At 46.9% G+C, this 25,283-nt stretch overlaps 1 protein-coding gene across 4 annotated transcripts in view; it reads right to left on the bottom strand.

Annotated features, from left to right (window-relative positions):
• The window catches only part of SFMBT2 (Scm like with four mbt domains 2), a 202,600-nt gene that overhangs the window by 49,156 nt on the left and 128,161 nt on the right, over positions 1 to 25,283 (bottom strand). For all 4 annotated transcript variants that reach the window (XM_039216643.1, XM_039216642.1, XM_039216644.1 and 1 more), the window contains 4 exons: positions 24,834 to 24,935; positions 20,958 to 21,105; positions 6,935 to 7,017; positions 502 to 628 (listed from right to left, as the gene is read on the bottom strand). In XM_039216643.1, coding sequence (XP_039072574.1) covers positions 502 to 628; positions 6,935 to 7,017; positions 20,958 to 21,105; positions 24,834 to 24,935 — 460 coding nt within the window. The remainder of the gene's footprint in view (positions 1 to 501; positions 629 to 6,934; positions 7,018 to 20,957; positions 21,106 to 24,833; positions 24,936 to 25,283) is intronic.

Consider the following 25,283-nt stretch of genomic DNA (forward strand, 5'->3'; position numbering starts at 1 on the left):
GCTATAAAGAACAGTTTAAACGTCGTTAAACAAATAAGGGTAAATCTTGGGTATTATGTATTTAGGGAGAAAGTCATCTGCAGTTCCTATTTCGAGGTAAAATTAAATATCTATGGAAGAAACCAACGTAAAGGGTATTTATTATTCACATGCAAGTATATAATTTTATCCTCATAATAACCACGACCTCAAATACCAGCTTTAGCGCCTCATATTAATTTAATTGTGACATTAGCTTTTATAATCACAGATGTAAAAAGACCACTGTGTTCCAAACACAGTCATCACACCAGTATCTCATTTCATGAAATTATGAGTCAAGATGAGAGACTCTGAACATATTTATATTTGATTAGTTTGACTCATTTAAGAACACTGAATAATTTAAGATCTGTTTAAAGAAAAGGCAGGCGAAAGGCGCTGTTTCTGAGAAGTACCACGGGCAGCCTGCTGCCTCCGATGGACCCTGGGTCCCCCAGAACAACCGCTCACTGTGCGTACCTTCCAGGTGAAGCCACATCAACCTTCCCTTCACGCTGACCACGGAGGCCACGCAGAGCTCTCCTGGGTTCCGGGGGTTCACAGCTTCCAGTTTCATGTTCTTGGTGAAACCCCGACTGAACGATGTCTGAAAGAGAGAGAGGACACTGAGCACACAGCAGGGTTACAACAACAGAGAGGCCGCACACACGTACACACACACACACACACACACACACACACACGCTAACACACGCACGCAAATCGCATCCGTAAGACAAACGTCTTTCCTGCCATTCATGAGAAAAGAATCATGCCCTCTTCGTTTTTATCCCAGAATTAGAACTCTGCTGGCACACAGCAGGCGCCTAATAATACCTGTCCAATGAGAGGGTGGATACGGTCTCTCTCCAGGCTCTTGTACGCCCCTATTTTCTATGCAATCACCAAAGTGCAGGTCATTCCTTCTCCTTCCCTATCTTCCTGACTCTCACATCACTCCGGGCATATTCAAGGCTGTGAGGACAGAGCCCAAGTCTCCATCTGGCCTGACGAACTCCCATTCGCATTGTGAGTGCAGGTCTACTGGTGACGGATTCCCAGAGTTTTCTCTGAAATTGTCGCTACTTGACATTTATGCTTTGGGCTTACTTTCATTTACTTTTGAAATTCACTTTTTAAAAGTTTACACTTAGGAGGGGATACCTGGGTGCTCAGTCAGTTGAGCGTCCAATTCTGGGTTTCAGCTCAAGTCATGATCTCACGGCGGTGGGATCGAGCCCCGCATCGTGCTCTGAGCTTGGGAGTCTGTCTCTCCCTCCCTCTCTCCAAATAAATAAATAAACATAAAAAAATAAGAATAAAAATTTACACAAAGGGAAATTCACTCTTTTTGGTGCCCTGTTTCTGAGGGTTACATGCAGTCGTATGGTCATAACATCAATCAATAGGTAGAGCAGTCCCTTCACTTCCAAAACACTTCTGCACTGGCCCTTGGGTGATCCGTCCCTCCCAGACTCCCAATTCCTGCACCACAGACCTGTCTTCTGTTCCCAGAGTCTTGCCTTTTCCATAGTATCACATAAAGGGAGCCATACACTGTGCAGTGCTGTTTCTTCCACTTAAGCAAAATGCATTTGAGATTCATCTGTGTTACTACACACATGGAAAGTTCATTCTGGTGTACTGCGGAGTGGTTTCTGTAAATGTGCAAAACACTTTTCACCTCACTAGAAAAGGAATTGCTGGACCTCATGATAAATGTATGTTTAAGTTTCTAAGAAATTACCAAATTAGTTTCCATGTATCATTTTGCATTCCCATCAGCAGCGTGTGGTGTTCCAGGGGCTAAGCATCTTCACCAGCACTTGGTTTTGGTGCTTTTTCAAATTCTAACCATTCTACTAGGCGTCCAGTGCTAGCTAATCATGGCTTGAAGCTGCATTTTTCCCTGCAACGAATGATGTTGAGCATTCTTTCACATGTTTCTTTGTCACTGGTGTATCTTCCTTGGCGAAGTGTTGGGTTTTTAAAAGAAATGTTTATTTATTTATTTTGTGTGAGAGAGAAAAATAGAGAGAGAGAGAGGTAGGCTGAGCAGGGGAGGGACAGAGACAGAGAGGCGAGAGAGAATCCCAAGCAGGCTCTGCACTGCCAGTGCAGAGTCTGACACAGGCCTTGATCACCACGAACCACAAGATCATGACCTGAGCTGAAATCAAGACTCGGATGCTTAACTGACTAAGCCACCCAGGCGCTGCGACTGTCTGCTGTTGTCTTCATTTAGGAAGTATCAGCTTTGGTGCCTACAGACTTGTGGCTTTTATCTTTTAATACTTCCTCAGACACTGGTTCACGATATCCTGGCATCCCTTGTCTCTGACGACCAGTTTGCTCCTGTTTAAAAGCTGTTCCTCTACTTGAAATGTACCGATTTTTCCCTCTGGAAGTTTTAAAGATTTTGTTCTTCATGTCTGGTTATCAGCAGTTCGACCATATTGGGTTTCCTTGTATTTATGTTGATTGGGGCCCACAGAGAGTCCTGAGCTTTTCCATTGATACTTGCAGTGACTTTGGTAAATTCTGGCCATTGCTTCTTCAATGTATTTTTTCCTTCCCAGTCTCTGTGGCCATTTCTCTGGGTCTCTGGTTACACATGACTTTGTTCTTCAGGTCCCCGGGCTTCTGCTCATGTTTCCTACACCCAAATGTCTCTTTCTGTTGTTTCTTCAGATATGCTGCTTTTCAGCTTCAAAGTCATGAACCCTTTCCCCCGTCACCCCTACTCTGCTAGGGAGCGCTTCCAGTGAATTCGCTTATTTCAAGTATCGTATTTTTTGATCTTGGAATTTCTCTTTTCTTAAACTTTCTGCTTCTCTGCAGGCACTTCCTACCTTCTCATTCATGTTTTCCTTCTCAAACTTCAGGGTGTATCTGAATCATCTGGATAACCTTTAAAAACCAGACTACTGGGGGACGCCTGGGCGGCTCAGTCAGTTAAGAGTCCAACTTCAGCTCAGGTCATGATCTCACAGTTCGTGGGTTCGAGCCCCATGTCCAGCAGAGCCTGGAGCCTGCTTCGGATTCTGTGTCTCCCTCTCTCTCTGATCCTCCCCCCGTCATGCTCTGTCTCTCTGTCTCAATAATAAATAAACATTAAAAAAATTAAAAAAAAAAAAAAACCAACCAGCCTCCTGGGCCTTAGCCCAAAGTTCATGATTCGGGTGATTTGAGGCAAGGCCACAGATTTTGTGTTTCCAGCAAGTTCCCAGGTGATCCTGGAGGCTCTAAGGATCGTACTTTGGGAACCAGCGCTTTGCACCACTGGGCGTGGCCTTGATGGCAGCTTTAAAATCCCTGTGTGCTAATCCAAACATTCGGGTCATGTTGGGTTTGGTCTCTACTGACTCTCCTTTCCACTGAGAATGAGTCCGATTGGCTCATGTGCTGATCAATTCTGAAGTCTGCAGGTCTGAAATGCTGTATCACAGAGACTCTGGGGTGTGTTATGTTCTTCCCAAGAGTGCCGATGTTGTGTCTCAGCAAGCGGTGAACTTGCTGGGACTCTAACTACACGCTCTGTCTCTTGAGAAGGAGCTCAGACCCCAGCTCAGTCTCTCATCCTTGGCGAGGCTGCCCGGAGTTTGCCCGGAAAATACGCGATCTGCGGCTCGGCCAACGATTTAGGCAGACTGCGTACATAGAATGGTGGCTCCCTCTCCTGACGCTTCTATCTGAGAGTGCTCTCGCTGTCCAACACATCTGCCTGCTCACATTCTGTTATCTGCTTCCTCAGGCCAGAACAACTGTGATTTTTTGATCATTGGTTTGTCATCTCGGAAGCTGTCAACTGTGGCTGACCTCTGGCCAAAAGTCTGAAAAGAATCACACAGTCACCTAGCAGAGTTCCTTCCTTCCAAGCACCTGCTCCCCTCCAGATCTGCCCACGTTTGTCCATTCTCCACATCTGTCAGGTGTCGATAGTTGCTATCTGCCAGAGGGTCGGTTCACTAGGAGCTCAGTCAACCCTCAAAGCAAAACTCCCCTTCTAGCACTATTTTAAAATAAGTATAAGATTTTCCAAAATCATCTGCTGCTATAAATTTTAATCAGGTATTACAATGCTACATGTATCTATCTTGAAATATATCAACTGGGGTAAGCAGGCTCCTGTAAGTAACAAGAGATTACATCCTTACGTGACCCATGGGAGGAAGCCAAGCTAATTTGCATTCACGTATCTATTTATATACGTTAAGTTGCAAATGCAATTATATCTTTTTGTAACCAGAACAAAATTACCCAGTGTATGCTAAGAAAGCAATTTGTTCTTCTCCTTTATGTCTCTTTGGAAATAAGAACCAAAGAAAATTCTAGGCGGGCTATTTTTCTGCAAGTCATCCTGCCTATCCACGCATATTATGCATTGAGTTTCTTTCTGATAATATGACTCGATCGGCTGCCTCCAAAGCCTCTAAGTAAGTTAAAATGCATTTGATCCTTCTTAATAAGGGAAAGCTCCAACTGCATAACCTATTTTCGTTTCAACTCATCGCTTGAGGGTAATTTATAAAGATCAATAGCAAACCTGTTACCTGCGAGTTTATTTTACTAAGCACTGGGCTGGGTCAATCCGTTTCAGAACCATCTCCGATTATTAAACACCCCCCAGGGAGGCGTCTCCCGCACAGCCGCTTCTGCACTACCTCTCTGCTTCCGCACTGCCTCTCCTCAGGCGCACACAAGACATGCGATTAAAAAATGAATCCCTCATAAGCATCCCCTTAACGGGCACTCGTAGCAGGCTAATGGAATTCAGCAAAGCGCCAGCAATGCAGGGCCCAGGCAACAGGCAGGTAACAATCCCATCGATATTTAATCGACACGGAGAGCCAGAAACAAAGCGGGCATATCTGTAAAGCGTGCGTTCCTAATGAACACGCCAGCAGTCATGAAAACAGATTTCATCTTGGCGGCTAAAGCTTGGGGGCTCAGAGGACGCTTGGGGATGTGGTGACTTGCTCCGTTCGGCCAGCTGCTGGCTGAACGGGAGCAGAGGATGGCAGAACTATGTTGTCACAGAAGAAACACGTCCTTACATACAAAACCAGGGGACACGTCAGGATCTTCCTCCCAAGGCTGAAGACGCAGGGAAGAAAGATTTCTTTGGTCAGGTAGAAAGCACACCTTAAGGCGGGGGGCGTGGGGATGTGGAAGTGTCTCCATGATCCTGAGAGGCAACAAGGTCAGGACTCTGTGACAAGTAGTATCAGTGTGCAAAAAGGTCTAGGAACTGTGTGGACTTGCTAAGCCTGGGAGCCAACCCGCGGCTACCCTCTGGGTGGTGTGCCTGCACTTACACACGCCTCCATGTATGGGCAGGGTCCCCACCGTACACACCCCCTCGACTCACCACGCATACCTTCCAGTGCTTCAGAACAACCAGCCTTGTGCAAATGCCGCCTCAGTCGGTAGAAAGCCCCTCTGCTGGCCTCAGGAGCCCTCGTTTCCAACTCTGCCCCGGATGTGTTTCTGGGTGTCTGAGTACAAGCTGACCCAGGGATCAACCCCACAGTTCTTCAAACACCACCTTGCTGTACTCGGTACTGAGCCTCTTGACTAAGCCAGCCCCTCCTCCTCTCAGTTCCAAAGATAGGTCTCTGATGTGGGGGCACTCTGCACCATAGCACCTGCCATCCCCAACTGCAGCCTGGAGTGTGCGTCTTTTTTTTTAGTATAAAGAATTAACTTTCAGGGATGCCTGGGTGGCTCAGTCGGATAAGCATCCTACTTCGGCTCAGGTCATGATCTTGCGGTCTGTGAGTTCAAGCCCCACGTCGGGCTCTGTGCAGACAGCTCAGAGCCTGGAGCCTGCTTCAGATTCTATGTCTCCCTCTCTCTGCCTCTCCCCTGCTCAAGTCTCTGTCTCTCTCTCTCTCAAAAAGTAAATAAACATTAAAAAAAATTAAGAATTAACTGTCATAACTAAATGCATGTTCAACACACTAGGCTATATACACTGATGTCTCGTTACTAACACAGAGATAATAATCCATGTCCCGTTTCACAGTTCCTAGGGTTGATAAAGTCTAATGATTAGTTTATAAGCCATTTTATACAACCAACTCCTATAACAAGTACGCACGTGAGAACGCATGCACGTGCGCACACACACACACACACACACACACACACACAGCTATTAGATGTGCCATCATCCCAACAGCTCCATTTAAACAAGGAAGTGGTTTAAAGTAAGCAAAGCACAGCACTGTTGGCATCTTACTGAACTCCTCCAAGAAAAAAGTGTAAGATCATATATTGAGAACATGCTTCAAGAGCGGAGAGTCTCCTACCAAGGGGCTGGTCGGCATCACGCCCCACAGAGCATGAGTGCATGCAAATGGCGGCACGGGGCTACCACAGCATGGCTGCCTTCCTCCACCGTTTGGAGCTATGGCTGTGAACGGCCCCCGCCAGGGCACCTCTCCCGCCCTCACTCTCGGCAGGTGCACCCATGGCACGGGCTCTCACCCATGGGAGGTGCACGGAGTAACGTGCAACACCAGCCACGGGCCCAAGAAGTAAGAACATCTTTTCCTTCATCTCGTTCCTTCTCTGCTCACTGGACTCAGAGAGTGAAGACGCAGGCTCGCCTGAGGCTCAGCCTCATGGTGACAAGCAGCCTGCCCTATTCCAGAACACACCAGACCCTTCCATAAATGGGAAACGGACTTAGCCTGAGCCGCCATACATTTAGTAGCGGATGTGTTCCAGCAGCCCAGAGCCGCCCTCACATACAACCTGAGAGAGTCCTTTTCAAAAGCTACGGAAGCTTAAGGATCCTGAGGTGCAGGGCCGCACGCACATCTGGCTCAGGAGTGGAAAGCACCTCACAGAACTGATGGCGGGCGGCATCTAGGAATGAAGCAGTCGCAAGCTCCAAGCTCCTTACGTTTCTGAAGCAGAAGGGCGGCGCCTCCTCCGTGCTGTGCTGCTTGTGATAATCTGCCCAGTCGAAGTCCTGGCCAGGGTAACCTGTACAGGACGGAAACAGGCAGAACAGCGTTAATCAAATCAACAGCTTTAGAGCGTGTCACTGATCACAATGATAAGGGGTGCGAATCCAGGACCCTGAAGGGTGAAGTCGTCTCTTGTGCCTGACGGCAGGTCAGATTTCATAGGGCACGTGTGCAAAGACGTAAAGTACTAAATACAGGGCAGGCGCACCATCATGATCGTGATGTGGGGCCTGAAACTGGGTGAAGGGCGGCGTTTACCCCCATGGCACGTGCCGGTGACAAACGTGCTCTGGGGGAGAAGTGCTGCGTCAGGACGTCATACACAACATGTCTGCACAGCGTGTTTTGCAGAAATCCACAGTAATCATTCCCCGCACATAGAGCCTGATCGGTCTGTGAACTTCTCAACATCTTCGGGAAACCAAGAGACTTTATTGGAAAACACTGCCTCGGGGGAGGGTTTTAAAAGACCAACAGAAAGTATAACAAATGGCAAACAAGGAGTCGATTGTGGGAAAACTTCCAGAGGTGGGGGGGGGGGGGCAGCCCCGCATCTGGACTGCACTGAGGGAGAGGAAGGAAAATGAGCATCGGGAAAGATGGGCCTCTCGGGGGAAACGTTGGGGGGCACCTCTGAGACACGGTGCGCGGGGGGGTGGGGTGTGGAGAAACAGCTCCTGGAATGTGCTAAGCGTAATGGGATACCGATCCTGCCCAAGCGGGTTGTTTCTTCCCTCGTCTCACGGGGCAGGAGGGGACGCAATTAAAGTACATCCGTCACGCCCGCCGGGGCAAGACATGGGAGAAGGGCTTGGGAAGGTCGCGGGAAGAGAAAACGGTTCTAAATCATCACATAAGCACAGTGCTGGGTGCCCAGTCCGACCCAGAGGAGGAGACGGCTCTCCGTACGAGTGTTATTTGCGGTTCTCGGGAACCACGGATGGTGCTGAGACCCAACGGTGTTCTACCAACGAGGATTCGTGGAAAGGGCATCCGGCATCACCGCAGCCCTCATGCGAGATCTCCCCTGATGGGGGGGAAGAGTACGGACAGTAAATCCACCAGGGGCTTCCTAAGTATTTTGTGAGCCAAGTTCTCATGGCTCTTCCCCACATCGTCGTAAATTCCATACCTGCGGATTCACCTCACACGGGGACTTGAGGTCACTGACCCCCACGGCTGCAGAGACTACAGAAGTTCCTCACTGAAGAAGGTCAAGGACTGCTGCCTCCTACCCTGTCTGTACCCTCAAGTATAAGACGGTATTCTTTTCATTGAGGACCCTCAGTTTATACAGATGTTTTAGACAATGGGGTTGGAGTTAGCCAAGGACTCGCACTCCTCTGGCCCAGCGCCTGACCCCTGAAGCCCCCCATGCCCTACTGACCGTCAGCGGGAGAAGCACCCCGCTGCTTCCTACGGCATCCCTGTCATTCTGTCAAGGCTGACAATTCCTCATTTCTTTCAAACAAGGGGATAAAACGTCTTCTGGCTCTGAGATGCTGTCACTCCTGGTAGACAGTTTCAAGGAGATTCTGAAAGTTTTCCTACCTGCCCTTGCCCCCAACCCTTCTCTCCAGAGCTAGATGGATCTTTGCATCAGAGGTTTCTGGAAGAGACCAAGCCAACTTTTTTTCCGAACGCTTACCAACACAACAAAGTAAAACAAGACAAAATATGTTTTAAATAAGGTAATGCAAGTCTCTTTACAATGAACAGGACCCTCCGCTTTGAGAATAGTTTCCGTGGAGCTCTTCTGGATCAAACCCGTGCCTTAAACGTGTAAGAACAGAAGAGGCTGCCGAAATACAACTCAAATTGCCGAGAAGTTATCCAATAGTATGAAACTCGGAGGGCATCTGGGTGTTTAGAGCCGGCTCTACTAAAAACTAGATGAAACCAGGCAGAAGCAAAAATTCCTCCATGTCTGGATTTCTGATTCACAAAATAAAGAAGAGATCTTCAAGGCCCCTCCAGCGGCTGCATTCCATAATTCAGAGCCACCGTTACTGATTATTTTACTGCTGCTGCTTAGGACTTGTGCCCATCCTCCTGCGTGGTTAATTCCTTCCTCTTCTACGAGGAGAGTGTGGCAGAGCTGATGAAGAGAGGTCATGTGACAAGTCACTCCCCAGAGAAGCTGGCCATAGACTAGCTGAAGACAAGACGGGTCCTACAGCATAAGGACCCCATTTCGAAGGCCGGTTGACTTCACTAAAGCCAACATCTCACTGCGTCGCAATGTCTCTCCCCTCGACCTCTCTGCTTCCTTACCTTGGTGAGCTGAGGAAAATCTCATCAAGATCATGGGGGAAAAGAGGTAAACAGGGGGAAAAAACTATGTAAGTGAAAAACAAGCCATTTTCTGATAGAACATGGAGACCTGGGTATTCTTTATGGTCAATATCTGTTCTGATAAAACCTTCCAACTTACAAGTCACCTCTACTCCCCCTCCAGTGGTATTTAGCTGGGATTTCTATAATCACGTTCATAACCATGAACTTCCCCTAGGCGACAACCCACTCTATCAAATGTCATGCTCTGTGGCTTCTCAGACCTACATTCAATGCTTCTCTCTCAGTCTTCACGACTCTCTCTATGGGGAGCCATTTTTAATCTAATAATTTCAAGATCCAACCACGTCTTGCCGGTACCTAAGCAACAAAGGATTATTTTGCCCCCCTCAGCTCTTCGTTTCCCTGAACATTTGAATAGCCTAGACTTCTCCTCCTCCTTCTCATAGGGACCTTTATTCACTTCATCACTTAAAATTCTTTTCCTTCAGGCTGATAATGAGCTCTCTCTTTGTAAGGCAGTTTTGTGACAGCTCAGAAAATATCTGCTACATAAAAACAAATTGCTGTGGCTTGTATAATAGAGACAACAGGGGTCAATTATAGTCATTAATCAACAAAGACAGAACACGAAGTACTAAGGCTTAACTGTAGCTGGGAAAACATGTTTTAAACCCAGGAGGGGGGAAAATCGCAGAGGGGAAAAGAAAATAAAAGCAAATCAAAACCCCCTGGGCTGTTAAAATCCGCAACGAGCTGCCACAAGGGACTGTTGAGCCACGACCACTGGAGTTATTTGAGCTTTTATTGGTGTTTATTCTGAACCAAGTTCCAGCCGCTACAGGTCCAAAAGAGAAGAGGTCTGTGACCCATTTCCTTGTGATACAAATTAATTGGCACAAACCGTCCCACTTGCAAACATTACTGTTGGGAGCGCAAGTGGGTAATTCTTTTGGAAAATAACTGGGCAGTAAAACATTCATGAACTTTGACTTCACAACAACTTAGGAACAATCCTAAAAACTGAAAAAGTGTTATACATTAAGATACAACGGCTTATTACTGGTGGGACAACTTTACATCCCAAAAAAGGAAATTATACATAACTTATTCAAGGTCCGTGGGAAATAATATAGGCACAACACTGCACACGGTTTGTAAAAACAAAACAGGAGAACATATTGCTGTAGGTTTAGATGAAAAGGCTGCTTTGGACAAGCATAAACAGAGTTAGCAGATTTACCTGAAAGTATGCAAAGAGAAAGACCAGAGGAAATGTAAGGAAAACTTCACAGTAGTAAATATCAACATAGTTATCGGGCTGGTGGGTCTTGTGGATGCGTCTTTCTTCTATCTCTTTGTATTTTCCAAGTTTTCAATCCTGGTCGTAAATTATTTCAATAAAAAGTATTTGGAAGTGCAGACCTTTGCTCTATTTTATTTTATTTATTTTTTTAAATGCTTATTTATATTTTAGAGAGGAGAGAGCGTGAGCTGGGGAGGGGCAGAGAGAAGGAGGCAGAATCTGAAACAGGCTTGTCAGCACAAAGCCCGACATGGGGCTCGAACCCAGGAACCGTGGGATCATGACCTGAGCCGAAGTCAGAAACTTAACTGCCTGAGCCACCCAGGTGCCCCTTGCTCTATTTTAAAAGACAGTCAAGGCACTAGTCAATCAATCAAGAGCTAACTTTGCATCTGGAATTCACCATGACTGCTTCCCAAGAGCCAATGTCCAGCTTCTCGTTTGCTAACAGACCCTGATTTTGTGCAGTTCCTACAAGAAGTTAGGACTCTCCTCAGCACCAGGAAGTGAATCACGACAGCCTCCCACCCCGATAATCACGGTGTTCTCATGCCCTTTGCACCAGGAAGTGAACCATGACATCTCAGAGACCATGACTGTAGGATGGAGGGAAGGGGAAGGATGTAAAAAAAAAAAAAAAAAAGAAGACATCCTTCTGTAATAAGACAGAGTTAGAGCTGCTCTTCTATCCCAGATGAATATGGAATAAAAAACAATCTTGTACAATCTTCAGAAATAATATCAGCAAAAGAGCTTCATCTCTGCCATCGACCTGACCGGCCAGATGGAAAACAATAATAAAATTCCAGCACTGCAAAGACTGCTGGGAAACAGGTACACTTATGCATTCCTTGTTGGCATGTATCTCAAAACTCCACTGCAGACGCCGATTCGGCAATGTGTCAAAATCTTTACGAAGGGGTCTACTCCCCACTCTAACCGTTTGTTCCTTTGTATATTCAATAATTGAAAGCATTTATTAAGAGCATGCTACATGCCAGGCACAGGTCTGGTTCGAAGCATACAGAAATGACCAAAATCGACAAAAGCCCTCATGAAGGCAAGCTTCTGGTGCACTGGGAGGAGACACATCTTACACAAGTAGAAAACACCGGACGATCAGAGTGCTACAGAGAGAAATGGGAAAGGGCAGAGGGAGGGCTCAAGTCTTGACAAAACGCTGAAAAATCTAGGAACTGAGGAAGCGAGTCTTGTGGCCACGTAGGGGGAAGGGGTGCCAGCGGACGGGGCCAACAACTGCAGAAGTCCAGAAGCAGGTCTAGAATGTTCTAGGAAGAGCAAGGAGGACTGTGGGGCTGGGCAGAGCGAGTTGCGGGGAGAACAGAGCAGTAAGTCCATTATGAAGTATCCTACAGAAATAACAGGGTGCTGTGCAAACATTTTATGCATAAAAGCAGACGAGAATAATACAAACAATGGGCGTGTGGTTAAATCAAATATTTTTTTAAGTTTATTTATTTATTCATGGGCAGGGGTCAGGAAGGGACAGAGAGAGGGGGAGAGAGAGAAACCGAAGCAGGGATCGATACGGGACCCAAAATCATGACCTGAGCTGAAATCAAGAGTCAAGACGCTTAACCAACTGAGCCACCCAGGTGTCCCTAAGTCAATTATTTACCTGCAAATCATGGAACTTTCCAGTCATTTAAAGTAGGAGACAATTTGGCATGTGGGTGGCAAATTCCTGTGCATAAAATAATTAAACTGATATACAAAGTTACGCATTCTAGGAAACCAAAATCTGAAAGAATATATACCAAGAGTTGGTTTTTTTCAGGATAGGAAACTTCTCTCCTTTGTTTGCAAAATTTTAAAGAATGAATGCGCATTAAAATGATAACTAAAAAATAGTCCTGAACAGAAGAAACTGAAGTCCTAATAAGCTAGTAACACTTACTCCAACAAGGAAGTGCAATTAATTCAAGAGCTTTTCCCCGAGTCTCCAGGTTGCTGGACTCTGGCTCGCTGCTGGTAAGATGAGAATGACACACGGAGCGGTCCAGGGTCACCTGCCCCCAGCAGGTCCTGAGGGCCAGGAGGCAGACATGGAGAAGTGGGAAAGAAAGCTCTGAAGAGGGGCGCCTGGGGGGCTCAGTCGGTTACGCGTCCGACTTCCGCTCAGGTCATGATCTCACGGTTCGTGGGTTCGAGCCCCGCGTCGGGCTCTGTGCTGACTGCCAGCTCGGAGCCTGGAGCCTGTTTCAGTCTGTGACTCCCTCTCTCTCTGACCCTCCCCTGCTCACGCTGTCTCTCTCTCTCTCTCTCCTAGAAATAAAAAAAAAAAAAAAAATTAAAAAAAATAAAAGAAAGCTCTGAAGACGTCCCCCACACCGACTAAAGGACACACACCCCATGAGGACATCTGCTCAGAGCACGTTTACAGTGTTGAGGTGTAGACATCTGGGGTCAATGGCGGACTTCCTTAGCTTCTAGTTCAACATCTTTTTGAAAGGAAAAATGACACAATCACCTTCATACACCAGCAAGTACCAGACCTGAGATACAACAACGCAAGATCACACAAGGGAAACCATATTGGGAGAAGAGGTTCCTCATCCTCTCCCAGAAAATCTCCTGAGCCGTTGGGGCGACTTGACTGGGCTCTTGCTCCCAGCACCCGTCTTCCAGAAAGGTGGTCTCCCTCGAGGCTTCTACTGAGTTCCTGGGACTCGCTAAGGCTAAGCGCACGATGGCCTCCCCTTGGTGACCCTCTCCGCCATCTTGTTAAGGAAGCGGGATTAATGGCTGAGGAAGCAAGACCACAAACCTCAGGGGGCAGATGCAGCCCTGGGAACCAGCCTGTCTCTTCCTGAGCAAGTTTTCTCGACAGTCTCTCCATTCAGTTCCTGGATGAGTCTGTCACAGGCTGGCGGGCAGGAAGGCAAAGACACTGGTGACTGACTAAAGCACTTCTCCCCCCCCCCCCCCCCCCCCCCCCCCGCTGCTCGTTGAAGGGCTGCGCGCCCTCTCTTGAAGTCTGCCATGTTAGAAGATGTGGAATTGTCCCCAGGATGGAGTCCAACATCACGTACCTATCGGCTGTCGATGGCAAAGCCATGGTAAGGATCCTCAACCACAAAGTAAACTGAAGAATACGTACACTGAAAAAATGAAAGTTTCTAACAATCGGAAATATTTTCAGATACAAAAAAAAAATCACCCAAAAAGTTTTAGTCCCCCAGCTCTTTTCAACCAAAAGTGATTTTTTGCTCAAGAATCCATCAGAAAACTAGAAAGGAGAATAAACTTCCAAGTACAGTAACAAGGTGGACCTTCTCAGGTGCCGGATGAAATATAGTTATAACAAAAAGAATTACACAACCAAACCCAAAAGAGAAAAAAGTGACCAGATGCCAAAACACCGAGAGGCCCACAGAGGCAGAGCCGACCTGTCCAGATACATCGTGGGCTCACATGGGGCAGAAGATGACCACGCGCTCGAGAGAGAAAGAGGAACAGACGTGGTCATGAACGCCCGGCCCCAGACAGCTGCCCAGTTTGCAGAAGGGACCAGAGAAACTCAGCTCAAGGAAAGGGAGAAGGAGCAGACACGGCCGCTCCCCACACAGGGCTCCGCTTAAGGGGGTAGAGAGGGGAGTCCCGTGCTCCTCCAAGTCAGCAGCATCTGGGGAGACCCTGGCAAATTGACAATTCTGTATTGCACAGGCTGACAAATTCACGTGACATTCGTTCATTCGTTCATCCCTTGAATAACCAGCGACACCGACATTACCAGGCACTGTGTCAGGTGCTGGGGATACAGTAGTGAATAAAACCGATTTTTAGTCTAGGATGTGCAAAACCCTTAGAACAGTGGGCAGACTCCAATGCGAAACTAGGTGGAAGGAATTACTTCACTCTATGTAATTCCGTGGACTCCCACGGAAATAACAAGCACCACTGGAAATTAGCTCACAACAAGAAATCACAACCCACAGAAGGAAACAAAACAGGTTTTAAAACAAAATGAGTGACTAGGGATACAGAGAATCAACACCAGCAAGCGCTAGCAGCCCTGAACCTGAATGCTTCACTCACACACACACACACACACACGCACGCACGCACGCACGCAGACAGCTCCTCAGTCTCACAATATTTTGATGCACCTTCTAGAAAATCATAGAATAAACACAGACAATAGATAATGGTTGAATGGTTCAATTAATAAATGTGACCTCACAGAACATTTTGACGGTAAATGGGGAAGTGCAGCTAAAACAGATAATATATAATTCTATTAATACATAAATGTATATTATACAGATATATAATAGTTGTCTGCAAGTATATAGACATCACCAAAACTGTCTCAAACAGAGGTGTTAACTGTGACGACACTTACAACTTTCACAGAAATAAGTTCCTACTCAACAGAACAGCAACTACAATGGCACCAGCTCCAGACGGTTTTAACAAGTTACTTTTATCAAACTTCCAGAATCAGACAACCCATATCTTACTTACACTGTTTTGGAGCCACAATGCCCAGAAGAGAGGCCGGATAGGAAGCAAGCAAAAACCAGGGGTATATTCCATTAGACTGGCCACAGTCAATTAAAAAAAAAAAAAAATCAAAAATCAAATGAGTCAGGGCGCCTGGGTGCCTCAGTTGGTTAAGCATCCGACTTTGGCTCAGGTCATGATCTCGAGATCTGTGAGTTCGAGCCCCGTGTTGGACTTTGTGCTGACAGCTCAGAGCCTAGAGCCTGCTTCAGATTCTCTCTCTCTCTGCCCCTCCCTTGCTCATGCTTTGTCCCTCTTGTTTTTAAAAATAAATATAAAAAATGTTTTTAAAAAATCAAATGAATTTAAAAAAGCCATTCAAAACAGCAAGCAAAGGAGAAATACTGAGGAAAAATACTAGCAAAAAAAGTTATAAAGAGATAATATGACAAAATGTCAATTTTTCTGATTAAGTTTCTAAGATTTTTAAGATTCTAAAAATCATGTACAATAACCTGCAAAAAACAACCAAGACAATTTTGAAAAGGAAGAAAAGGTGGAGGGAGTCACCTGATGGGTATCAACACATAAAGCAAAATCATTCTTTAAAAGCGATGTATTTGGGGCGCCTGGGTGGCTTAGTCGGTTAAGCATCCGACTTTCGCTTAGGTCATGATCTCGCGGTTCGTGGGTTCGAGCCCCGCGTCGGGCTCTGTGCTGACTGCCAGCTCAGAGCCTGGAGCCTATTTCAGAGTCTGTATCTCCCTCTCTCTCTGACCCTCCCCTGTTCACGCGGTCTCTCTCTCTCTCTCCTAGAAATAAATAAAAATATTTAAAAAAAAATAAAAGCAACGGATTTATGCAGAGACGGACAAACGGCAATGAAGCAGAAGAACTAAGAACAGAGAAGCTTCTCAGCCCCGAAAGGACCTGACACGCGCTCGTGGGGCATCAGCCATCAGGGAGGAGGCCGTACGCCATTCGGTGAATGACGCTGACGCAATGGCTGAATCTGAACACCCGATTCAACTTAAGTGACAAAATAAAATCAACTTGTTTTCGTCCCTCGTGCCATGCAAATCTTAACTCTGAGTACACTAAACAGCTAACGACAGAAAATGAGATTGCGGGATTTTCAAAGAAAACATAGAAGAACATCAATAAAAAAAATTTCTAAAGATGTAAACAAATCATAATGGAAAAGGCTGATATTTGACTACGTTATAATTCCGTATTTCAACATAATATAAAATAGCATGAAATAGTGAAGCAACGAGCCACAGACCGGACTATTATATACTGTGAAGTGCATGGCGAAGGGATAGTTCATCTTCAAACATACAAATATTTCTATACTCAAAAAAAAAAGGGGAGCAACATAATAAACGAAGTGAGGGCAATATAAATCATGAACAAGTGAATGACGGACTGCTCCACGGCACGAGCAGATTAGGGCCACCAAAATGAAACAAGGAGACCCATTTCACAGCCATCAGAATGGCAGTGTTGAGGCCTAGGTGTATCACAGAATAGTGGGACGGAGGCCAAATGGATCTCCAGCAAAGCCAGTCTCTGGGCTTATCCCCGGAGAGATCTCTCACTTTGGGGCACAGGTACAAAGATGCTCTGAGCATCGTTCACAACAGGCAAAACAGTTAATACCTCAAATCCCTTTCAACGCGAAATGGATTTCAAGAATTAACGTACATATCCATAAAACAGACAAAATGAATAAATAATCTTCACGCATCAGTATGGAGAAAAACCTGCAGAATGTTATCAGATGAAAGTTACATAAAGCCAGCCTAGCGGGATACTCTAAGCCTACCAAAAAGATCTGCTGTACGGGCGCCTGGGGGCCTCAAACAGTGAAGTGTCTGACTTTGGCTCAGGTCATGATCTCACAGTTCGTGAGTTCGAGCCCCACAGTGGGCTCTGTGCTGACAGCTCAGAGCCTGGAGCCTGCTCTGGATTCTGTGTCTCCCTCTCTCTCTCTGACCCTCCCCTGCTCGCTCGCGTGCTCGCACCAGTATTGCGCGCACTCTCTCTCTCTCTCAAAAATAAACATTTTTTAAAAATCTGTTGTTAAGCAATCTCTCATAGAGCCTGTAAGTCTCGCAGTAAAAGCATAACATCTTGAGGAAGGTGGTTATGGGTGGGAGGAGATGGGTGGGGCGGTTGGAGACTCGGCAGAGAGGAAGGGGAGAGGTATGAATGAAGGCAGAACTTCAAGTCATTCAACACCTAACAAATACGGACTAAGAGCCACTAAGAGTTCACCCTATGCGCGGAGAACAAGACGAAGATCCCTACTGTCGGTGATCTTGCACTTTAGCGGAGAGACACATAAAACCAAGACAAAGAAGGAAAACATCCGGCACTTGTATCTCTGATGACAAAAAGTTCTGCGCAGCAAAGCCACGCAGGGAAGGACACAAAAACACAGAGGGTAGAGATTTGTGACTGACGCTAAACAGGACAGCGAGGAAAGACCACCGCAGCCAGGCGACAGCTCAGTCAGACAGAAGGACAGACAACCTAAGGGGGCGGGGGGGGGCGGGGATGAGGGCCAGGTCCCGGGAATGGGGGGGGCATCTCAGGAGAGGAGGCCAGGCGGGGAGCTAGTGGGCACTGAAGGCTGCGGCCATGAGCGGGACTTCCCACTGACTGAGGTACCCGGGTCTCAGAGAGTCTGAACGGAGGAGGGACGTGTGTGATTTACACCTGAACGCCACCAGCCCGGCCATCTCACTGAGGCGGAGGAGGAGGAACGAAGCAGGCCATGGCGGTGACCCGGGAGAGAGCTGCTGGTGGCCTGGACCAGGGTGGTCGTGATCCTGAAAACACTGACGGGATTCGCCGACGGGACAGACAGGTGACAGATGGCAATCACTCGGTCTTCTATTCTATTCTATAATGCTTTCTTTCACTTCTTAAAAAATCTGAGTCAAATGTGGCCAAATGCCAGCACCTGTCCCCTCAAGGCAGGAGGTCCGGGAGATTACGTGTATTTACTGTTTTCTGTACTCTCTAATATGTCTCAAACATAACCGATGACCAAATGGGGTACGTTCATCAGTCAGTGTCTGAGGGTTTTCTTCAGGAAAAGAGGATACCAATTAGGGTTCACTATTTTGAGTCTTTTTAAACATTTTTTTAAAAATGTTTTATTTATTTCTAGGAGAGAGAAACAGCGTGAGCAGGGGAGGGTCAGAGAGAGAGGGAGTCACAGACTGAAACAGGCTCCAGGCTCTGAGCTGGCAGACAGCACAGAGCCCGACGCGGGGCTCGAACCCACGAACCGCGAGATCATGACCCAAGCGAAAGTCGGAAAGTCGGACGCTTAACCGACTAAGCCACCCAGGCACCCCATTTTTAAACATTTTTTAAAGTTTATTTATTTTTAAAGTAGAGGCAGAGTGGGAGCAGGGGAGAGGCAGAGAGAGGAAGACACAGAATCCGACGAAGGCTCCAGGCTCTGAGCTATCAGCACAGAGCCTGACGTGGGGCTCAAGCTAACTGAACACGAGATCATGACCTGAGCCAAAGTTGGATACTCAACAGACTGAGCCATCCAGGCGCCCCGTGGAGACAGATTTTACAGATTTTTGTTTAACTTAAGAAATAGATTCAAAACAGTGTAAGTATGGATATCTGTTCTGTGCAAATCTCCCACACCATCGGCTATCTTTTGTTTCATCAGCTCCTTCCCACTGGGGAATGAGCACGATAGTATCTTCGGTCTGGGGATCAGGCAGAATTGTGAGTGGTGTTTATGGTTCTAACAGCAATCTAAACGATGTAATATATTCACGGAAAGCACATACACAGGAAAACATCTAAACTCACTTCCCAACATGAGTAATAAGTCCGACATACTGTACACACAAAGCTCAGGGTTTGAGTTAAAATCAACTTTTATAAGAAGAGCGCATACGTTCATAGGTTAATAAAGAACAGTGTTTGAAAAACTTCCATGACATGATTCTCGGCCCTGCTATCGACACAGAAGACATAACAAATTAGCACACATGGAAACCACAAAACTACCGCTACCAAAAACCCCACCACCACCTCTGAACTTTAATTCACTTTAATTGCAAAAGTAGATTTTACTACGCACATAACATACAGCAAACATATTCTCCCAAAATGGTGAGAGCTCACAAATAAATCAGCCAAGACTTTGTAATAATCACAGGCCCTTGGAAAATTATTTTCTAGAATTGTAATTCTCCAACTGTATTTCTCCAAACATCATGAAACACAGTTATCCAGAGGCACACCTACTTTCCAAATAAATATCTGAATTATGCTAATGGTCTTCTTTCTAAAATGTATTTCTAATGGTTTAATAAGTTCGTAAGAAATATATTAAAAATACCTAGAGGCAGTGGTAAACATGAAAACCCTGCTTAATGGAATAATCCCGTAATCAAAATGCATCCACGAATATTTTCCCTTTATTCACCCTGTGAGGAAATACCCACATAGTTTTTTCTTTAAATTCTTAAACGGATCTTCTTTCTGCCTAGGGATTTATAAAGTCCAACCACACAGCACTTCAGAGATCTAGAAAACTTATTTCTTTGATGACCCGGACCCATCCGCACAAAGGCTCTGATCCCAGAAGTCGGGAAGAAATAGAGATGGTCCGTGGGATTCTGAAATTCAACGAGCGGCCCGTTGGTAAATGTCATGCAGGAAACGACTTCTCTGATCGGCTACCAGATTGTTCATAATAAGAAACCTATACGAGTGTGCTCGCGGTTATAAACATATCCAGCCTGTGTCCCTGGCTTGACCCCGCAGAGCACCCGTGGAATCTGCAGGTGTCCCGTTTGACTGACAGTCTTGAAAACTGACGCACGACTTGGCGGGAGTCACCCGCAGGGAGGCTGAGGGACATGGAATCGGGAGACGCACCACCCGTGTGGCCTTGGCGGGTCACATAAACTCTCTGTGACTCGGCCTTGTGGCAGCTGGGGGTGAGCACGGAGCACAGGGGAGGGTGAGTGCCCAGCGAGGCACGGGGCTGACAGGCGCGCAGCAGATCAGAGGCTGCCGCGGGGACACAATGACCACCAGGCATCGGGAACTTGACCTTTATTATTCATTCCCCTCCCAACACAGGGGTGCCTACAAACAATCGTGTCCTTGGCATCTGGAGAGGATGGCACAGACCCCCACTACTCTGTGCAGATATCTGTTCAAGTGCTGCAGGGAGTTCATTTCCCTCATCTCTTCCTGTTTCCCCTTCCATTATTCTGTGATCTCCTCTGTTGCCTCCCCACCTCCTCTCCTTCCATCTGGCACGAGCGTCAGGTCTGCAGGGGCCGTGAACCACATTACCGAACTGCATGCGAGGTACTCACCCAGAAGGAGGTTCGTGGCTTCTGGGGTGAAGTGATTTTAGCACAACCCAGCTCCCGATTTAATTATTTTAATGTGTTACGGTATCACATTGTTGGCTATCAGAGAGGGAGCTTGGGGAAGGACATTAACTTCTTGGAAACAAACACGGAAGAAATGCTTCTTCAGCACGTTGCTGCATTTTTAAGGCCACTTCTCAGACACCCTCAAGTGTTCAGCCTCCATCACTCAGTGACGCTGTGCCCTCTGTCACCGCTGCCCAGAAGCCCTGCCACGCAACGGAGGACGGGGAACCACCGTGGACCGAAGGGGGGCTTCTCCAGAAGCCCGAAGTCACGCACCTCGCCGAGGGAAGGAGCTGTGACAGCATCCTCTGTCGAGCCACCTGTGACACACTATCTTCCCACAATCTAAATCGTTTACAACATAAACTTCTCAAGATCACTGAAGGCACACTTTGGAGACACCACCTTCCCGAGCCTCCCAAGCCCTGCACACGTTCAGAGAATACGAACCTTTGGGAGGTGTGAGATTGACTCCATTTTTAAGGCACCATTGTACAGGTAAAATCCCCAAAGAATCCGCATGGCACAGCATCGAGAGTTTACTAGGTTCTGGTCTTAGGTCATCAATGGTCACTTGGAAAAAATGATTGTTAAAAACCTGGAAGAAAACACAACCACAGAGCCAAGGGTTAATTCCCCGGATTACCACACAATACCAGTACAAAACACTCCTAAGTGTCCAAATGCAATCAACAGGTTTCATCAAAAGGATTTCGGCACAAACCGGCACCTCAAGGAATATTGCTCGATTGATCCAGTTGCCAAAAGGTGCAAGATCACTGCGGTCATTTTAACGGAAAGAGAAGCGAGTGAGTCGTATTCAGAAGAAAGAGCACAAAACAATGTCAGTGACGTCGGAGAAGTAAACAGTCAGTGCTGAAAGAACAAGCTCACGAGGAAGGCAAACCCAGACCCAAAGCCAGGATGGGCTCTGGAAGGCCGGCGGTTTCTCCACGGCCACAGCAGGGACCCACGTCCTCACAGCAGATCATTCGAGAACTCCGCCATCTGGCTTGGAACTCTCTTACGAGGCTAGGATTTCTGGCCCCCTCCTTTACAGAATATTTTCTGGAAGCAGCCTAATTACAAAGCAGGAGAGTATACTCACTTCCGTGAACTCTAGTAAAGAGCCCTAATTCTGCCGCCTGAGATCCGCCTCTGAAAGTAGACTTTATGGAGCAAAGGCTCAAACTTCACCTTCCTAGTAAGATCTTCCCTGGAGCGGATTTACAACCACACCTTCCCTCCCACACTGGGGCCTTCCAGCCTCCTCCAGTCCCTTCCCTGCTGCGTCTTTCTTCGTAGCATTTAACATGTACCTTTCTTTTGACTGGCTTACTTTTTTCTCTCCCATCACCCGTTAAAATACAAGGTCTGTAAAAGCAAGGACTTTTGTCTACATCCTCACTGTCCAGAACAGTGCCTACATTAAACGCCAATGGGATCTAATCTTGTGCACGTGCGTATACACACACAGATGTGTATTAAAAACCTGGACTTCTGGGGGCGCCTGGGTGGCTTAGTCGGTGAAGAGTCTGACTTTCGCTTAGGTCATGATCTCATGGTTCGTGGGTTCGAGCCCCGCGTCGGGCTCTGTGCTGACTGCCAGCTCAGAGCCTGGAGCCTGTTTCAGTCTGTGACTCCCTCTCTCTCTGACCCTCCCCTGCTCACGCTGTCTCTCTCTCTCTCCTAGAAATAAATAAAAACTATTTAAAAAAAACAAAAAACAAAAAAACCTGGACTTCTGTGGCAGGATTTGTTGATACTACTGGACCCTGTAAGGATGGGCACTGAGGAATCTCTACAACCTATTAAAACGCATATCCGTGTGTCTATGCTTCGGAAGAAAACGTCCATCAGTCTCTTCAAATCCATCAGGGTTTGTGTCCCATGTGGTACAGAACCACTGAGCTTTCTGGTCCAAAACCGGTAGTCTGAGGGCTAAAACCTGGAGCAGCCAACCAGCCGGCCCCGGACCGTGCAGCTCAGAGCCAGCCGTGAAAGAAACAGAACCAAGGTTCTTTATCTAAATAATACAATATAATTCACACACACAGGTGATACTGTCGTCACCATCATCTGTCCATCCCGTACGGTTCTGGGTCACCAAAAACATAATCTATAAGCTCATTGTACTGCTAAAGGTTGGCCATTTAACACACAGTTACCCACTTTACCTATTGGCTTTCCTGTTATTTGTGTCTTCAACGGCTGTGCCACGAAGAAAAGCCCCGAGGAAAATAAAAATGAAATTTGCATTGTGATGAGTGGTACCGGCACAGCGTGATATTCTCAAACATGATATTCTAAAGCCTTCCCCAATGTTAAGAGAATTATGTTTAATTGTAAATACCTACTCCCTTAGAACATCCTGAAATTTCACAACACGTAGGGGAACCTTGAACCTGCCTGTCTAAGTCCTAAGGGGCCAAAACACACAGTCTAATCCGCGCGTGTCTTACAACACAGGGCCAGAAAGGGTTTGTGGGGAACAGAAAGGCTGAGTACTTCATCTTTAGTATAAAGGGTAAGAGAAAAACAAAATGGAAAAGAAAATGTGGCTTAAAAAAATCAGAGAGAATATCCTCCCTGCCCTCACCCCCAATAAGACTTATTTATTGTACGGGGCGCCTGGGGGGCTCAGTTGGTTAAGGGTCCGTCTTTGGCTCAGGTCACGATCTTGAGGTTCGTGAGTTGGAGCCCCGCGAAGGGCACTGTGCTGACAGCTCAGAGACTGAAGTCTGCTTCGGATTCTGTGTCTCCCTCTTTCTACCCCTCCCCTGCTCATGATCTGTCTCTCTCTGTCTCTCAATAATAAAAACATAAGAAAAAGAGTTACTTATTGTGAAACTAAACTACTGCAAACCTATCCAACAAGATACTGAGGTCTGGGCTGAAGCTAACCGTAATTAGTATGTCACATTCTAACTTTACAGATCACAATTATTTGCAGGCAGAAAAGTATGAGTCCACTGCTGAGAGACCAAGCACATGGGCACCTCCATCTAGTTTACTGTATAAACACCAGGTGACCCTGATACTGTTACCTCTTAGAATGAGGACAGGGTAACGTTTACGCAGATAAATGGGCAGCTGGCACTATTGCATCAGCTGCTGCTGGAATAAAGGGAAATCCTGGCCAGCGTGCAAGGTAACACCTCTCAGTCTGGGAAAACGTGCGATTACCAGAAAGCACAATGAAAAACCCCAAAGGTCAATTTAAATATAAAAGGTTTTACCAGAGGGTGTTATGGCGGAGAACATAAATTGCAACCCCAAAAACCACCATGCAAAGTATCACTCCGTATTTTTTTTCCTCACGGGCCAGTTAATCTTCAAATAAATGAGCAGTGACATAAAAGCAATTTATGTTCTGAAGAAAAAATATTTAGAAGAAAAGAAAAACCATGGCCACAACCACTTTCCATATTGTGAATCACATTATCAGCACTGTGCTTCTAAAATCTTACCAAATCGTGAATAAGAAAAAAGAGCACACAAATGACTTGAGACCCTCATCACTGTGTCAACAAACCCAGGCTTCCTTAGTGAAAGAAATTAAAATGGAACCGTTAATTAAGTTCGCTCACAAAAGGCCATTAACTAAAACATACATTGGGCAAGAATGAGTCTTGGCCTCTCCCACCATCTGTAAGGGGACCCTCAAGGTAGAAACATGTGACTCCGGTGTCACTTCCACAGGTGACCTCCTCGATGGTGAAGGGACATCGCAATCTTCAAAGACCGTCAGACCATAATGACAGCGACTTTACAGTAAAAGGCAATTTCATCTCAAATCAGAATCGGAGAAGAAGGCTCTCCCCTTGGTGAATGAAAGCCAGTGACAACACAGACGCAGACGGGGACAGGGGGCCACAGGGAGATGGGGATCGGCTTCCCACCGCCTTCTCGGATGTCCAAACTATAAACGCATCACTCACGCCGGCCGGTGGACGAGGAACAGGGTCCCAGTGCACGGAGGACACCGCGTGACGCACGAGCCCGTCGTGTCAAAGATTAAGGGGAACAAACAGGGACATCGCGGTGGCCATGGCCAACAGCAGAAGGCAGCAGGAAGAGCTCACTGCTGCAGACCCCGCGTGCATCTGGGCCTTCTTCCCGGCCACTCGGGGACCCCGGCATCTACCGTCTGTGCTCCCCAAATCCCTGCTGCAGCAGAAGGCAGGCGACCAGCCTCACTCTCTTCGACCAGTGACGGCTGGGCTGGCGACAGGTGCCCTGTACCGCTCTCCGCACGCATCAACTGGTTGGCTGCGAGCGGAAACATGGGAGGCTGAGGTGGGGAGCCAGGGGGGTAAAGCTCACCTTGGTCACAGACGCGGGACAGATGTGGAAGGGCTCGCTCAAATTCACTGTTTCGAGCTTCATCCCGACCGTGAAGAAATGGCTTCTCAGATCTGCGTGATCCTGCAGGGAAGGGAGAGCGAGGCTGAAAAGCGGCCATATCGTACATTAACTCGCGCCCTGTCTGCACGCCATCCGTCAACATTTTATTGGGTAACTAAAATCGGATTGAAAGAATTAACCCTCCCCCATTTCAAATTTCTCATGATCGCAAGATACTGCGGATTTAATTATTTTCTGCAGGCTAAATTGCTTTTCCAGGGGAAGGAAACAAGGCTTTGTGGTCTTGCTTAAATTGACACTAAATTAAAAAAAAAAAAAATACACATGGCGCTGCTCTGGTCGTCCCAGGCATGAGAAGCGAGGCACGGCAGAGTGATGGGGGCCATCAGTCATCTGAAACACACAGCG

Source organism: Hyaena hyaena, unplaced genomic scaffold, assembly GCF_003009895.1.
Source record: "Hyaena hyaena isolate Hyena2069 unplaced genomic scaffold, ASM300989v1 scaffold_647, whole genome shotgun sequence".
NCBI classification, from domain to species: domain Eukaryota; kingdom Metazoa; phylum Chordata; class Mammalia; order Carnivora; family Hyaenidae; genus Hyaena; species Hyaena hyaena.